Raw genomic sequence first — 16,899 nt, forward strand, 5'->3', positions numbered from 1 at the left:
GTTTTTAACTCCCATTTTATCTCATAATTTTAGGACTTTGCTGACAGTTATATTTCATGAATAACTTAAACACCTTTGAGGAAAAGTTCTGTTAATTTTATTCATTAGTAGATGCATACATTAATGCATATGCAAGATATTTTGCATACATTATCTCATTTAACATTACTGAATGATTCATGACAGCTTTTAAGCTGTGTCTCTTGCACAAAGTAAAATTCAATTACAGTCAAAATTTCCCTATGGCCCAATAGATTAGAGAACAATGTGGTTTTTTTTTTGGGGTTTTTTTTTTTTTTTGGTTTTGTTTTGTTTTGTTTTAGTAATTAATTTCCCCTTGTAGCATTGTCAGCAACTGAGCTGACAGTAAGCTGAGCTGCACTGAGCTTTCCAGCTGTGGAAGGTAGTTCTTTAATTCCATGTGCAGGTCAAAAGCCAGAAGAAAGAATACCTGGTATCCTATAATTATTTTGGGTGGAGAATTCTGCATAAATTACCTAGGGTAAACATCACTGGGGGTTGAGGGGTATCCTGAATAACATACTGCATTCTACTATGTATCTCTAAATTGCTTATTTAATGCCTAACACTAACCCTTCTCCATACCCTCAAAGTTAACCCCTACCTATACAGATAGCACTAACCCTTCCAAAGCAATCCTCTTCCTAAATACTGATGAGCAAAATTTCTCATAACTGTAATTTCACTTCGTAATTGAAAACTATGGTGCAAAATTGTAATGCGAAATTTCAGAAAAAATTGTAATCAATTTTGTTTGTAACAATAATCAGGAACCATAATTTTACAATTGCACATATTTTCAGATCATTTTGTGCCAACCTTAGCAGTTAATAGCAAAACCCCCATATATGCTTTTGTCACCAACATTGCTACATATGTTAAGGGGAATAATAAGAACAAGTTTAAAAACATTCAAAAAGACCTTGTAGTTTTTGAGAAAATAAAGTCCCCAGTTTAATTTACCTGGGCCTTCTTCCATTCACATGTAGTCGTCCTCATCTGTTGCTGTCTTTCCACTCTTTTTCATTCAGCTGCTGTGGCTGTCTAAAAGCTGCAGGTGTGGCCCCAGGCTGTACGCATCTCGATCATGCTCCTGTTGCTGGGAGCGTTCTGTGTTTGCGCAGTTCAAATAAAATTCAACTGCACATGCAGTGAGTGCTACCATTCAATGGAGTGTGGTCAATGAGGCGTGCGTGAGCAGTAGCCTGCGACTGGCGAGTCGGACAGATTTTGGAGGGACACAGCTGCCTAAGTGAGAAGAGCGTAATGACAGTGAGAGACTAGGGTGGCTACAGGGGGCTAGAAGAAGCCGCATGTCAGTTAAACTGGGGACCTAAGAGTCACTTTAGCTTCCCTTTAAAGTGTCCCTTAGCAAAATGTTATTTTAGCAAGTTTAAAAACCATTTTTCCTGTGACTTTTTAAAATCAATTTTCTCAAAAACTACAAGGTCTTTTTGAAAAAAAAATGTTTTTGACTTATTGCCACTATTCCCCTTAACATACATAGCAATGCTGTTGATGATAGCATGTTTTTCATTGTTATTAACTGCTAATGTTGGTGTGAAATCACGCAAAACGCAAAATTACAAGTGGATTTCTTGAAAAAAATCTGAAAAAAATAGACTAATCCTAGGTGCGTCTATGGTGCAAGGGCGTCTTATGGACCTTTTTTCCCTAAACTTTCTCTATCTAAGTTACACTGCCCAGCTACACTAACCCCTGCTAAACCACACTACACTTCACCCCTGCTACCACCACCAACTACACTACACTTCACTAACCCCTGCTGCCACCCAGGGGCGTTTCTAGCCATTTTGTCACTCCAGGCGAGAAAACCTGTGGCGCCCCCGCAGCCCCCCTTCCCCCGTGATTGCCCCCCAGCCCCATACCTCCCACCCCCATGGTGAACACCACCCCTGTGGTGAACCCCGCCCCCAAGACCCCCGAAAATCATAATACAGCAGCGTTTGACCAGAAAATCTGAAAATACAATTATTGCGGCATGGGTTCACCAGAAAATAGTTGTAATGCAGCAGAGCGTTTTACCATAAAATATACTTATTGCGGCATGCACTCACACACATCACACACGCACACAATATACACATGCACACAGTACACACACTATACACGCACACACACCGCACACAACACACACACTATACACAGTACACGCACACAGTACACACGCACACTATACACACACACATACCACACAGTAGACATACACTATACACACACACTATGCTGCAGTGCTACCAGGAGAGGACTGGGACCTTTTGGCCTGGGGGGAAACATAGACTTGAGGCCCGTTATCATGGCAGCCTCAGCTCAAATTATCAAGTCACATTTGCAAATTGCTAGTGATTGCTATTGCGATTTTGTTGTGCACTAGCCCAGAGAGAGGAGGAGTGGAGTGAGACTGAGAATAGCATGAGATGGAGCAGAGAGCTGATCTGTATTTCAGTCCCACATTACACAGAGACTAGTTGCTGCTAATAGGATTGCTTTCCCTGCCAGTCTCTCACACAAGTCAGAAAGCAGCCCTCCTGGAGTCTAGGGACTGTCAAAACTTTTCAACCTGTTTAACACCTTATCTGCACATTCAGTCATTATACAGACAGATGTTTTTCCCACGGACCCTCCAGACGAGCTCTGCATCATGCTGTGTATATTTACCAGCTTGCCTGCCCTCTAATTGCACTTTTATCAGCTAGCCTAGTGTTTTACATTGCCTTACAACAACAAACCTGAATACACCAGACACCAGACCAGCCCTAAATCACTGAATAAAAGGTGGCCTGGGGGGCAGTCCATGCCTGGCTGCTAGACTCAGTCTCTACATCCACGCAGTTACCAGTAGCAGAGAGAGAGGAACTGAATGAATCAGTGAATCAGTTAAAGAGAAACTCCAACCAAGAATTGAACTTTTTCCCAATCAGTAGCTGATACCCCATTTTACATGAGAAAGACAATGATTTTCACAAACAGACCATCAGGGGGCGCTGTGTGACTGATTTTGTGCTGAAATCCCTCCCACAAGAACCTCTGAAGACCGCGGTACTCCTGGCAAACAGCCACAATGTAACAATGTTCAGAGACAGGAAACAGCTGTTATTAGCTGTCTAACAGCCAGAGCAGCTAGAAACAGCTAAATAACCTGCCCACAGTAACAATGTCTCCATGTAATAAATGTCAGAATGTGAATCTGGGAGAGGAAAGATTTTACAATGAGCAAACACTGACTAAATCATTTATACATAATTATGGTAAAAAATGAAGCACTTTTTTTACTACATTATTTTCACTGGAGTTCCTCTTTAAGAGTGAAGAATCAGGACTCAGGAGCTGATGCTGTACTCATCGGACGAGTGCCTTCTCTTACTGACTCATTACTGTGGTTCTTTGAATCATTAAGCTGAAGGAACTAAATGAATCAGTCAGTGAATCAGTTATGAGTCGAGTCAGGCGCTGCTGTTAGCTGCTGCTGTAGTGTAAACTGATACCTGAGTGAGCTGAGAGGCATTTCTTCTCTCACTACTCACTGCAGCAGCGCTCCTGCCTCCTCCTGCCGCTCTAGGCAAGAATGTATACCTGCCTGGTGGGTGAGACGCCTGTGCTGCCACCACCAACTACACTACACTACTCTTCTTCACTAACCCCTGCTACCACCATCAATTACCTATACTATACTTCACTAACTAACCTATGAAACATCTCACTTGATCCTGCTGCTGCAATCCTCTCCTCCTTCATTTTGCTCTTGTCATCTAAAAGGGCATTGTTATTCAGGATGAATCTCTTCAGGATCCCAGCCACCACACTACTCTTCACCACAGTCTTCATCTGCAGAATGCAACCTTCTGGTGTACACACACTGTCACCATCCTCCCTGGTTACAGTGTCCTGGCACTTCCTTGATTACCTTTCCTCTACTGTGTGACCTGTGGCGCATGTGCACTCACATCATGCGTGACCCTGAGGAACTGTAACCAGGAAGGGCCAGAATGCTGTAACCAGGGCGGATGGTGGCAGCACGTGTACATCGGAAGGCAGCAGTCTACAGACCAAGACTGTGGCAAAAAGGAGCGTGGCGGTTGGGATCCTTAAGAGCTTCATCCTGAATGACAATACCCCTTTGGATGACCAGAGCAAGACGGAGGAGGAGAGAAGCGTGGCGGCAGGATCCGGTAAGTATAATCTGGCGGCCACAATACACAATAACATGCCCCCTGGCAGAAAGAAAGGACAACTAGTTTAAATGACATTGTTCACACACACACACACACACACACACACACACACACACACACACACACACACACACACACACACACCAATATTCTGGTTATGTTGTTCAAATACTGTGCTCGCAAGCGGAAGTGACATTTCATACAACATACAATTTGCACGCATGCTCTGTCTGGAACAATCTCGTTTAAACACCATTGTACACACCGGCCCAATAGTTGGCTTAATTGATCCGCCACTTGGATTGGGCAGAATACACGATATTAGTCACTTGTCATTGTTATTTAACATCGTTTGGCTGCATTATTGATACCAATTGTTGTTTGATACGTAAATATCTGCCATTTGTCAGACATTTCAGATGACTTTCATCCAATCCAACGTGTGTACAAAACTTTAGATTATTTTAGTAGCATATTACTATGGTAGGGACTAGATTGTGAGCTCCTAAAAGCAACTTGACTATAAAACCTGTCCAGTGCTGCAGAAGGTGATAGCACTATACAAATAAACAATAACAACAGTAATATAATACAAAAAAACTGACTGAATAATTAGCAAATATATAAAAAACGCCAGCATCAGGCACAGAAGGTTACTAGAAAGAATAGAATGAGTGTACATTTAATACATCCTATGCCTAAAAATGACATTTGGAAAGAGAAGCAGCTCGTCACTGCAGTATCTATCCATCATCTGTCTGCAATATCTTATGTGACAGGAATATTTATAAAAGCGGATTTGATTTTACCTTTATTGAAGATCAGCACACAAGGGAATTAATCTAGGATCTAGACTCAGAAAAGCAGATAAGCATATAAATATAATAGGTGTCCTTTGTCTTATTTGTTAGCATACTCATAACGGCTTTTATTTGATTACACTTATTGACGGAAACGTTCAGCATGTGTTCTGCAGACTTCTGGCTTTTTTAAATGTCAAGGCTGCTTTAAAAGCTTTTCACGTAGCTCAAGAGTAGAAAATTAATCCTTTCTTCTGGGGAATATGTGTGCCGAGATAACATTTGTGAATGATCAATCATCTACTGCTAGGGTATGTTATGGAGTGCTTTACTAAATGCATATTTCATACGCCATACCACAGTTAGCTTATTTTTCACTAATATGTGATCGTTTTGGCACACTCAGTGTGTAATTGTGATGTACTGTGTGTGTACACAACGTTTCTGTGTGCCAGATTCTACAAGTTTGTACAGTCTGACCTAAACACGACCTAGAGGTTCCTAATTTCTCAACATTTTGAATGGAAAGTCATTCATATTTGAAGGAAAACATGTGCTTGGAAAAGCCTTTGCTTAGTGATAAAAGCCAGAATACTTACTGCTGGAAGCTACATATGCTCTGCAAAGCACCGCAGAGAAAAAAAAATGGACTTTGATTTGGGCTACTTACCTTGTACTGGTCCTCTTTCAAGTGAACAGGATGTGCTCCCAGTGCTGGTGGCTTGACTGTGCTGTAATTTAAAGCAGATCCATTTCTCAGTTAATCCCCAAAGGGAACAAGTTAAGTATTAGACCCATTCTGAACTGAGAAAGGATATTGGCACAATGCATTTTCGATGGGAAGCACAGAAATAACACTTACAAATGTTATCCAAGCGGTATGCATTGGAATACTGCAAGATAATTTACTTCCCACAGTAAAGTCTTATTGCCTTTCCTGTGCTCTTGGTAACAAACAGAAGCTGTAGTCGTTAAATTCTTTTTGACCTTCTAAAATGAATTTTTCCTATCTGTTACGTGATAACAGCACTTAGAGGACCAATTTACACTATCATATCAAAACCGGCAATGCCTGTCCTGTCCCGCTACCAGCTCTTATTTTCTGCTGAGCTGAGAACACTTTCCCTGATGCTATTATGTCTTATCACTTGCAGAGATGTTGTATATGTGTATATATATATATATATATATATATATATATATATATACATATATATATATATACATATATATATATATATATATATATATATATATATATATATATATATATATATATATATATATATATATATATATATAGCCTCCAACTTACATATGACTTAAATTACATTGGAGATACAAAGTAGTCTCCATGTACAAAACATAGAATACTGCTTTTTATTTGCATACTTTTGTTGTTGAATACTACAATATTAATTGCATAAACTGTTATAATTAATTTAAAACATTAATAATTGTTAATTTTTCTTGATCGAAAAAAAAAAAGAAGATTATTGACTTTTATTCGATACGATTGTTTTGGTTTAATAAATGGGAAAAATCTAATGTTTTAATTGTACCAAGTATTGGCTCTATTAGTTCCACTTATGACTCAGTAAGCGTTTTCCTATCATAACAATACTGAGATAGCAGGGCATGCAGAATGGCCATGGGGGAATCAGCATACTGTAAGTACCATAAACGTGTGCATCAGACAGAATTTTAAAGGTTTTTTTCTTTTCTACTTTACCATAGCTGGCCTGCTGTATCCACTCCCTAAGGACTGTTCTCAGGCTCTTCTGAATGGAGAAACAGAATCAGGAATATATACCATTTACGCCAACGGTGATCAATCTCAACCTATGGAGGTGTATTGTGACATGAGTGTTGATGGAGGTGGATGGATAGTAAGTATAATATAAACAAGACATGCAAAACAGAAATTTCCTTCTTAAAACAGAAGGTATTTGCAATTATTTACATTGGAGGTGTCCCACCATAATGCATCACTGCTGAATGTGCAACTCATGCTTCTATGTCCCTGAAAGCTAAACACACTTCCAGAACTGCTGGAATGCAATGATGTGTCAGCTTAGTAATTGTACAGAGCCACAATAATCCAACAAGCATACAGACTGTTTCTGACTGATTGGCATGAAATTATGTGTCAGCTTTAGTGACTGTTTCAGACTGGTGGTTGCTGGTCCTCAGTGCATGTCATAGATTAATGTGGCTCTGTGGGGTAGGACTTGGAACTCCCAGAGTAACAGATTTTAGTAAGAGAGGACCTTTTTGATCCTTTTTAGCCTCTTAACCACCCTGGCGTTCTGATAAGATCACCAGGGAGGCTGCGGGAGGGTTTTTTTTTAATAAAAAAAAAACTATTCCATGCAGCCAACTGAAAGTTGGCTGCATGAAAGCCCACTAGAGGGCGCTCCGGAGGCGTTCTTCCGATCGCCTCCGGCGCCCAGAATACACAAGTAAGGCCGCAATGAGCGGCCTTCCTTGTTTTGCTTAGATCGTCGCCATAGCGACGAGCGGAGTGACGTCATGGACGTCAGCCGACGTCCTGACGTCAGCCGCCTCCGATCCAGCCCTTAGCGCTGGCCGGAACTTTTTGTTCCGGCTACGCTGGGCTCAGGCGGCTGGGGGGACCCTCTTTCGCCGCTGCTCGCGGCGGATCGCCGCAGAGCGGCGGCGATTGGGCAGCACACGCGGCTGGCAAAGTGCCGGCTGCGTGTGCTGCTCTTTATTTGAAGAAAATCGTCCCAGCAGGGCCTGAGCGGCAGCCTCCGGCGGTGATGGACGAGCTGAGCTCGTCCATACCGCCAGGCTGGTTAAACACTCCTAGAAGTTCTGGTTTACCATGAGCTTACTGGGCAATCTGTTATTCTGGGTGTTTCAAGTCCTACCCCTTAGAGCCAAAGTGTGAAACCTGACATAGTGTTTTTTAATGGTAAGGCTGTATACTATATAGGTTTATCATTGATCGTTTGGATCTCATTTTGAAAAATAAATCCACTGATAACTGTAACCACTTCCAATCACAGCAGTCACTAAAGCCATATCCTTTGGCCACTTACCTGACTATACACCAATTCATCACTGCAGTAGAGGTTGGCTGATTTAAACAAGCATATAGGGAGGATGATAAGGCAGACAATGTGTCAAGTTTGATATAGATTTGCTTAAAGCAGTAAAGGAATTTTCAGATTTTTATGGTTATGGGGTTCCAATAGACTCCATAACTTTGCATAAGTGAACATAATAATCAGGGACAGAGCCCAGAACTCTGTCCCTGATTATTATGTTCACTTATGCACATTAGTGACTAATGACAATGACAATGCAAGCTGAGCATCATTTAGCTGTAGCTTCTGATCACATGGGTTTTACTGCTCTCATAACACTACATAAGTGTGAATACTGGTGATATCTAGAGGAACTATATTAATGAGAAAAAATTGAGAATTGGCTATTGGGTGCATGAGAAATAACAAACAACTTTATTCCATATCAAAATATACGTAAAAATCATCAAACCCAAACATCCCCCTCAATATCATAAGAACTGTAAAAATATATATAATATAGCTAGCTCCAGCCTCCCCGGGAGGACCCCCACCTAGAGAGAAAATGAGGCTGCAGTCCTCAAAAACCCAAAAATGAGTCCCACTAATGCAGGCGAGTAAAACCAAATGTCCATCCACTGAAGCAAGAAGGACAGTGTTGTTCCTCTGATGGACTCCAGAATGCTGCTGAAAAGCATATAAAAAGTGGCACTTTCTTGTATGTTGAATGAGATGGACCACACAGATGCACAACTATAAGCCTGTCCAGCAAAGAGGTTAGTATGCAGCAGTATCACGTGCGATCTCAAGCAGCAATTGAAAAGCGTGAAGCAGCATCAGTTCCTGAACACGCATGCAGATTCCTTGTGTGTTGGAAAGGAGTGAATCAGCCATACCAGTGTGAAGCAGCAAGCTTGTCAAGCACAGATGTAGATATGCAATGGCATCATGTATAATGACAAACCACAGGAGGTAAAGTCACAGCCTGATAACTTAGAAGGTCCCCCAATCACAGGGAAAGTCAGGGCAGTATATGCTTGATGCACACCAGAGCCATAGATAAAAGCACTTGAGGCAGAGCGTGGTAGGACAAAAGCATCAATATAAGCCACTGTGCCAGGCAGCTAGACATGTGCAGCATGGACATCCATAGTTACCATCCTGAAGCTGTGATCAAATGGAACCTGCAAAGAGTTCAGTGGATCCTGCAAAAGTTTCAGTGGCTCCAGGGGTGATGCCGGGGAGAGCTGGAAGCTGTCTTATAGCCTGACATGTTTTGTCGCCTTTCGCGGCTTTTTCAAAGGCAAACAGCAGAGTATACGAATATGCACGCCATGATGGCGTATTTAAACATCCCCATATGAAGCCCGGACCCGCCTACCCCCGCCCACGCCACCGCTTACGTCCGCCATGCACGACAGGGACGCATCGAGCGGCAAAGCGCCGCAGGACACGCCCCCCGACGCACAGCGCGGACGTTGATTGTTATTTCTCATGCACCCAATAGCCAATTCTCAATTTTTTCTCATTAATATATTCTTATCATTGGCAGGATGCATGGGATCTGATATTATAAATTCATTATTCAATTTATTGTTGATGTGTTATCCCATTTGACCAATCTTTCCCAATCTTTGAGCTATTTTACATATCTAGAGGAACTATGTCCCAACAAGGGACCTAACCTATATGTACAAAATAAGTGACGTAAGGAGTCACTGGTCAATCAGCTGGATTGTAGTCTACAATCCAGCTGATTGACCATTGACTCCTTACGTCACTTATTTTGTACATATAGGTTAGGTCCCTTGTTGGGACATAGTTTGTGAACAAATATTACCTGTACTCCCATTCGGTTTGTTTATGATATCTAGAGGAAGCAAGGTCATTTGGAGGGTGACCTTGGAGAAAAAAAATGGGGTTATGTTGCTGTTTTGGTGGCTTTAACCCCTTTAGCACAGCAGTTCTTTCCCACCTTCATTTCATAATTTAGAGGATATTTTATGTAAAGCAGGTATCCCATGTAAATTATATTAGTAGGACAGGTTTTGTAGATTAACTACGGTAAATGCTTAATAAAAACAAAATAAATATGGCTAAAGAGTACAGAACTCTAAAAACAAATGCTATAAATATGTTACACACAATGAAATCCAGTTACCAAGGGAATTTAGATTTACGAGATATTACTGTAAAGTAATGGGTAAGGCAGCATTGTAGCTGAACTGATGTAGCGCTATTATTTCATTGTTAGACAGGAGATAATATGTTTAAGTGGGCAATTAGCTCTTCACTTTTGATACCTAATCAAAATATTCTGTACTATAAAAGTCAATTTAAAAAACTGCCATAATTTATCAGAAATAAAGTACTTGAAGGTGTTCAGCATTTCAGTACAATAAATAATGTTTAGCTTAGTTTGGCCCTCACCATATGGAGAACATAATCTTCATTGGAGTTAAGCATGTTCTGTAACACCTGTTTCACAGTATGGGAAACATCAGAAAAATGCTGAAAATGTGTAAAGTAATAAAATGAACAGATTATTTGCTGAGGCAAACCTATAGCATATTTTTGTTGTTGTTCTTGGCTATAGGCATTTAAAACCAACTGTCATATTTTAACACCTTTATTTATTTGCCAATGCTTTTTATTGAAGAAATACACCGCAGTACTATAAAAAAAAAGTCTTATACACTTATGAGGAAAAATGCTGTAAAGTGGTAATACGTTCAAAAATTATGCAATCAATGTTTTTTTTATAAGCGACAAGCCACCTTTTCACATAAAATCAATCTTAGGATAAAAACTGCTTTTTTTACTTAGGTTTTCATCTGCAAAAACTTTTACTTTCACAAGCTGAGCAGCAAAATATGTATCACTATAAAGATTTGACTAATCTCTCAAAGCAGTGAATACTATAATATAGGGTCTCCTAAAGTTTTACTGTGGAGGTATACAGTGAAGTCACAAACAAGGACTGTAAGTCAAAATGAAAGTGCCAGCTTTCAGCCTCAACATGAAAATAAAAGATACCACCACTTTGAGAAGGGTTCACTATTGGAAGTGGTTTTGAGGTTTTAATTTGTGTAACCAATATGGTAACCCTGTCCCCCACAGTTATGCAGTGAAGTCAAGTGCCCATAAAAGGGGCTGGTAGAAGCATCAGAGAAGTAACCCTCCCTGACTGTATATGTATATATTGGCTATATCATGGAAATATTTAAAGTTCTGATAAAGGACCTGATTTTAATTATGCCTACACTATATGCCCTTAAGGGGTACCTGAAACAGGGGGAGAGAAAACAAAAATATACATACCTGAGGCTTCCTGCAGCCCCCTCCAGTCTTATGCACATTCGCAGTGCAGGGGACTCTCCATACTGCAAATGCAGTATGGAAAGTCCTGCATTCGCAGTACGAACCTCCATCTCAGGTTTTCTTTAATATAATAATGGCTATATTTTTACAACTACTTTTTAGCCTTATTAAGCGTTTTATTTTACTTACAGTTATAACAATTCACACAAATTACCAGTTATTGTGATTAAACCAAATACTGGTTATATCTTTACCAATTATACAGTATATTTCCAATACTGCAACTACAAATATCATTGTGATTACCATTTATATCTTTGTCATTAAATGTGGCTACAACTATCACAGAGAATGCCAAGATTATCTTTCAAAAATTGCGGCTACAACAATGTCACTGAATACCATGATTAAGGTTAGGCATAGGCACCACCATGAGGAGGGGGGGGGAGTTAAAGTTAGGCACTGGGGGGTAAGGTTAGGCACCATCGTGGGGGGCTAAGGTTACACACCACTATGGGGGGGGGGCTAAGCTCAGGCACCACCATAGTGGTTAAATAACTGTGGTGAGAGGGATGTTTCCTTTTAAACAATGCACATTGTCTGGCTTCCCTGCTGATCCTCTGCCTCTAATTAGCTGCATGCTTGTTACAGGTGTGTGATTCAGACACTACTGCAGTCAAAGAGATCAGCAAGACAGCCAGTTAACTGGTATTTTTTTAAAAGGACATAAACATGGCAACCTCCATATCCCTCTTACTTCAGTTTTCCTTTAAGGTTAGGCACGGGAGTGGGCTTAAATGTGTTATGCACAATCCATGGGGGTTAAAGGTTAGGCACCAGGGGTCAATAAGGTTAGGGTTTGGATTAATGTTATATTCTAATGGCGGCTACATCTGGTGCCTTTTGTAAACTGATTCACACTCATTGGCTACAAACAGGTGCACTTATATAAACAAAATCAGGTTTAGCAGCTGCATCCTGTGCCATTTTATAAATGGAATCAGGTTTATCGGCTATATCTGGCACCCTTTCATAACTGTAATCACAATTATTGGCTAAATTTTGTGCCCGTTTTTCCAAGCGCCTTTATTTACATGTATGAAGAGTAAGCCTCTGGATCCTAATGTGGCTTCCTCCTCAGACAGCCCGATCCAGCAAGGAGACCTAGTGTTGAGCCGAAATTTGCGTAATTTCGTGCTTCTACAATTACGGATGCAAATTTTGCCGCTAAAATATAAATTCCTAATTTCGTAATTACTATACAAACCCACATTTTCATAATTTCCTGTTTCTATAGAAACAAAGTTATTTTAATTATGAAATTGGACATCATTTTGTTTCTAATAGCAATTAGCAAATTTAAGTAATTACTAAACTCAGAAAAGCCAATCATTGATTGCAAGTACTGATTGCAATTATTGATAATGCAAAGGCCTTGCATGTGCTGTCACTTTAAATGTATCAGGAAACTCTACCTGCAGCCACTTCTAAGACAGGCGCACTTTGTCAAGGTGCACTTAGCGGACATGCATGCTGAGACACTTGGTTTTGGGCTTTGCAATAGCTGATAATGCGGAGGTTCCTGCAAGTGCTGTCTCTTTAAATGTATCAGGAGGCTCTTAACTGGAACACAATTTCGAGAACAGCCAAATTTCTGCATTTAATATGAAATTCTGATTTTGAGTTTAAGTTATGGAAGCGAGCGTAAACGCAAAATTTCACGTAATCGTCATTATGCCCATCACTAATGAGGCCCCGAAACTGTCCACAACCAATAACAGTGGCCTGCTAGACTGCAAACTAGAGGCTTTCCGCTCTGGCTTCATCTGAAATAGCTGAGCCTGATCAGATGCGCTCTTCTACCGTGCAGGTGAACACGGCTCACACCTGTACAGTAGAGTAGACCTAATCGGGCTTGGCTATTTCCGCTATAGCCCTATTGGGAAGAGCCACTGGTGCGCATGTGCATAGCAGCAACAAGCGGACTTTCGGAGATCCCAGCACTGGATTACCTCTGCTGAGGACTTCACCCTCTTGAATTAAATACTCCTCAGGGGCACATTTTTTTCTCTTCAGGATCACTTTAAAGGCCTTTTTTTCAATTTTGACATGACAAAGTTATAAAACAAAGTAGCTTTCCAAAAGAAATTGTAAAATAAGAGGCAAGAATGTATGTTTAACATTTTCTGTACATTTGTATGAAATTTCCTGTGAAGATGAAATCCATCAAGCAAGCCAGGAGACTCCCATTCATCAGTAAAGACAGTGGGCCATATGCAATTCTCTTTTTCACCTGAGTTTTCTCCCAGGAGATAATTTTTCATCTTTGATTTTAAATAACTTTCCAGCACTTTTCACCTAAAAGAATACCCAAAACTTGGTGAAAAAGTACTATTAAAATTATTTTGAGCATATTCTTGCCTTCTGGGGGCTTAAAATGCATTTTATTGACGAGTTTAAAAATATCATCTAGGAGAAAACTCAGGTGAAAAAGTGAATTGCATATGGCCCAGTGTGTGATTTTATTAGAGCATTTCTAACATTTCTTTTTTTCTGCCATTAGGTATTTTTGAGAAGAATTGATGGATCTGAAGATTTTTACAAAAACTGGAAGACTTACTCCAATGGATTTGGAAACCCAAATAAAGAATTCTTCATGGGTGAGAAAGACAAACTATTTCTATAATCTAAAGATACGTTTTCATGGGAGCTACTATTCTTCTGTAAGCTCTTGGGGAGATGAGACAATTGCACTAATGCCCTTATCAACTTTTTATGGAGGGCATCAGTTTTCATGAAATTGTGTTTGCACACACTTAATTGACTTGGGTAAAAATGAGTCTCTTACCTAAAACCAAAAAGTATACCGCATGGAAAAGGGAGCACAATCTGGGATAGTATTTCAGTATCAAATTACTGTAAGCAATCAAGAAGATGGGTACTCACACTCTTCTGGTTGCCGAACCTGCAATCAGCATAATCACTTGTGAGGAAATACCGTCCCCACTCGGGCTTTCATGTACAGGTGTGGTTGCTTCTCCAAAAGAAAAGTAAATTTAACCAGATTTTAAAAATCCTAAAATCCCCCAAAAATAGTTTATACTGGGAGCACCCATGCCTGGCTATACTGGAGGCACCTAAACCTAGCTAAACTGAGGGTACCTACACCTGGCTATGTGGGCACCTACAACTAGCTATACTGAGGGCATCTATACCTGGCTATACTGGGGGCACTCATGCCTGGTTATACTGTGGGCACCAATACCTGGCTATAGTGATGGCACCTATACCTGGCAATACTGGGGCACCTATACCTAGCTATACTGTAGGCAGCTATACCTGGCTATGCTGAAGGTGAATATGCCTGGCTATACTGGGGGCACCTTTACCTGGCTATATTGGGGGCACCTATACCTGATTATACTGGGGCACATACCTGGCTATCTCTACTGGGGGCACCTATACCTAGCTAAACTGAAGATACCTATAACTGGCTATACTTGGAGCAGGCACTTATACCTGGCTATCTATACTGGGGGCACCTATACCTGGGGTGGAAATGTTTTTGCAGGAGGCCCTGTGATTTCTAGTTATGCCCCTGATTACAGAGCCCCTTTAACAAAGTTGTCTGGATTAAAAGAAATACACTCTTCAGATACCTTATTTTTATACAAGGTCTTCTTTAACGAGAACATTTTTTTTAAACTGCAGCCTTCATTATGAAGGTCTTGATATTAACTGTGGGATTCCACAATTATGCAACTTAAGTATCCACTAAGAGCTTAATTTAGTATGGATTTTTACCTACTTCAAATATGTTATTTTGATGCATTACAGCCAAGCAATTAGCATGAGCAATAGCAAATTATGTTTAGAAAAAAAAAAAGAGAAACTACAAACAAGCCATTATTTCCAGCCATGATAATTTATCAGCAATAGCGCTAGAGTACAGCAATAATACCAGATTATCTAGGTAAATTGAATCATTTTTTCAGGTCTTTTTTATACAGCAAAGTAAAAGTCAACATAATGGCTAAAAACAAGAATTACCCAGTATAACATACAATTAAGGAGTTATTAGCAGAACCTCTGGGTTACAAGGAATTGTACACACCTGCAACTGCTTAGCAGGCTAAGAAAAAACATGTGATATTGACAGATTTGGATTTTGCATTTTCTTCACACTAAAATGCATGCAGAATCTCAACGTGTTATATAAACAATCAGTAGATCACGTTTGCTGCTAAAAACTAAATTGCTATAGCACGTTATTATCTTTAAAGAACAGAACAATAAATTATTAAAATAATTTGCTAACTGATTTCAACTTTTCTGTCTGCACAGAATATTGCATTTTTTAAACTATTGTTCAACATTTTATTAACAGGTCTGGAGAACTTGCATAAAATCACCTCACAGGGACAGTATGAGCTGCGTGTGGACCTTAGGGACCGTGGTGAAACTGCCTATGCTGTTTATGAAAAGTTTGGTGTTGGAGACTCAAAGAGTCGCTACAGGCTTAGGGTTGATGGCTACAGTGGAACAGCAGGTAAGCATTCAACTGGTAGAATGAATAAACTGTTGCTTTGTGAGGAGCTTAATTATTTACTGCACAATCTGAGTCAAGCATTTGAAACCCTTTTTTTAACATTCCAAAATGTAGGCACAGAGGGGCCCGAACAGCTTACTCTCTTTCGTTGTGATACTAGTGCTGCCCCTTTAGAGCAGGTGTGGTTCAGGCCAAACTTGTTATTTGATTCCTGATGGGTGGGCCTCCTTGTCATGGGATCCCCCTTGGGGAGTGGCGGGGTCGTTTTGAGGGCCCTCATCAGAGATTTGCTAGGGCCCTATAATTTTTAGTTACAATCCTGTATGCACTCCACATTTTTTTTCTTTTTGCTTGAAACATGACAAGATTTAGAATAATCAGTATAAAGCAAAAACATGTGTAAAGCAAACCATTAACTTGTTCAAAGCATTCAGACGCCCTCTAGTGAGCTACCAGAGATTCCAGTCTTTTGTAAAATGTGTGAAAATGAGACACATTTGGATCCTAATCTTTCTGGGTGTAGCTATATAATCCCTCTTTATTTGCAATTAAGTGCCAAAATAGTAATGCCATAGTGTTATAATAACATTTAAGAAAGTCTTCATATCCTTTAGGAGAAATGTGTCCTTACATTCTCATGGAAACAAAAAAAAACAAAAAAAAGCTTCTGCGCCATTTCAACAAAGTCTAACTAAATTGTCCAAACTTTTAATCCACTCATAGGGGATGTTGGTTGATTAACTTTCTGTGAGTTTCGCCAGGCCATTCGCTCAAATAGGTCCAAATTCTTTGGGTCGTCTAACCTGTATGGATTTTTTTTTTTGCAAATTGCATTGCAAACAACTCCGACTAAAGCTGTTAATTGCAAAGCCATATACATATTATAATCACCAAATGTACTAGGTGTATTAGGAGAACAGTGCAAACTATGGAAAACGTTTTTTTTTTTTTCTGAAAGACCT

General features: G+C 40.0%; 1 protein-coding gene across 3 annotated transcripts in view; it reads left to right on the top strand.

Annotated features, from left to right (window-relative positions):
• Window positions 1-16,899, top strand: part of TNC (tenascin C) — a 200,070-nt gene that overhangs the window by 174,813 nt on the left and 8,358 nt on the right. For all 3 annotated transcript variants that reach the window (XM_068248108.1, XM_068248109.1, XM_068248110.1), the window contains 3 exons: window positions 6,752-6,903; window positions 13,952-14,048; window positions 15,776-15,937. In XM_068248108.1, the coding sequence (XP_068104209.1) occupies window positions 6,752-6,903; window positions 13,952-14,048; window positions 15,776-15,937 (411 nt within the window). The remainder of the gene's footprint in view (window positions 1-6,751; window positions 6,904-13,951; window positions 14,049-15,775; window positions 15,938-16,899) is intronic.

The sequence above is a fragment of the Hyperolius riggenbachi genome, chromosome 8, assembly GCF_040937935.1.
Source record: "Hyperolius riggenbachi isolate aHypRig1 chromosome 8, aHypRig1.pri, whole genome shotgun sequence".
Classification (NCBI taxonomy): domain Eukaryota; kingdom Metazoa; phylum Chordata; class Amphibia; order Anura; family Hyperoliidae; genus Hyperolius; species Hyperolius riggenbachi.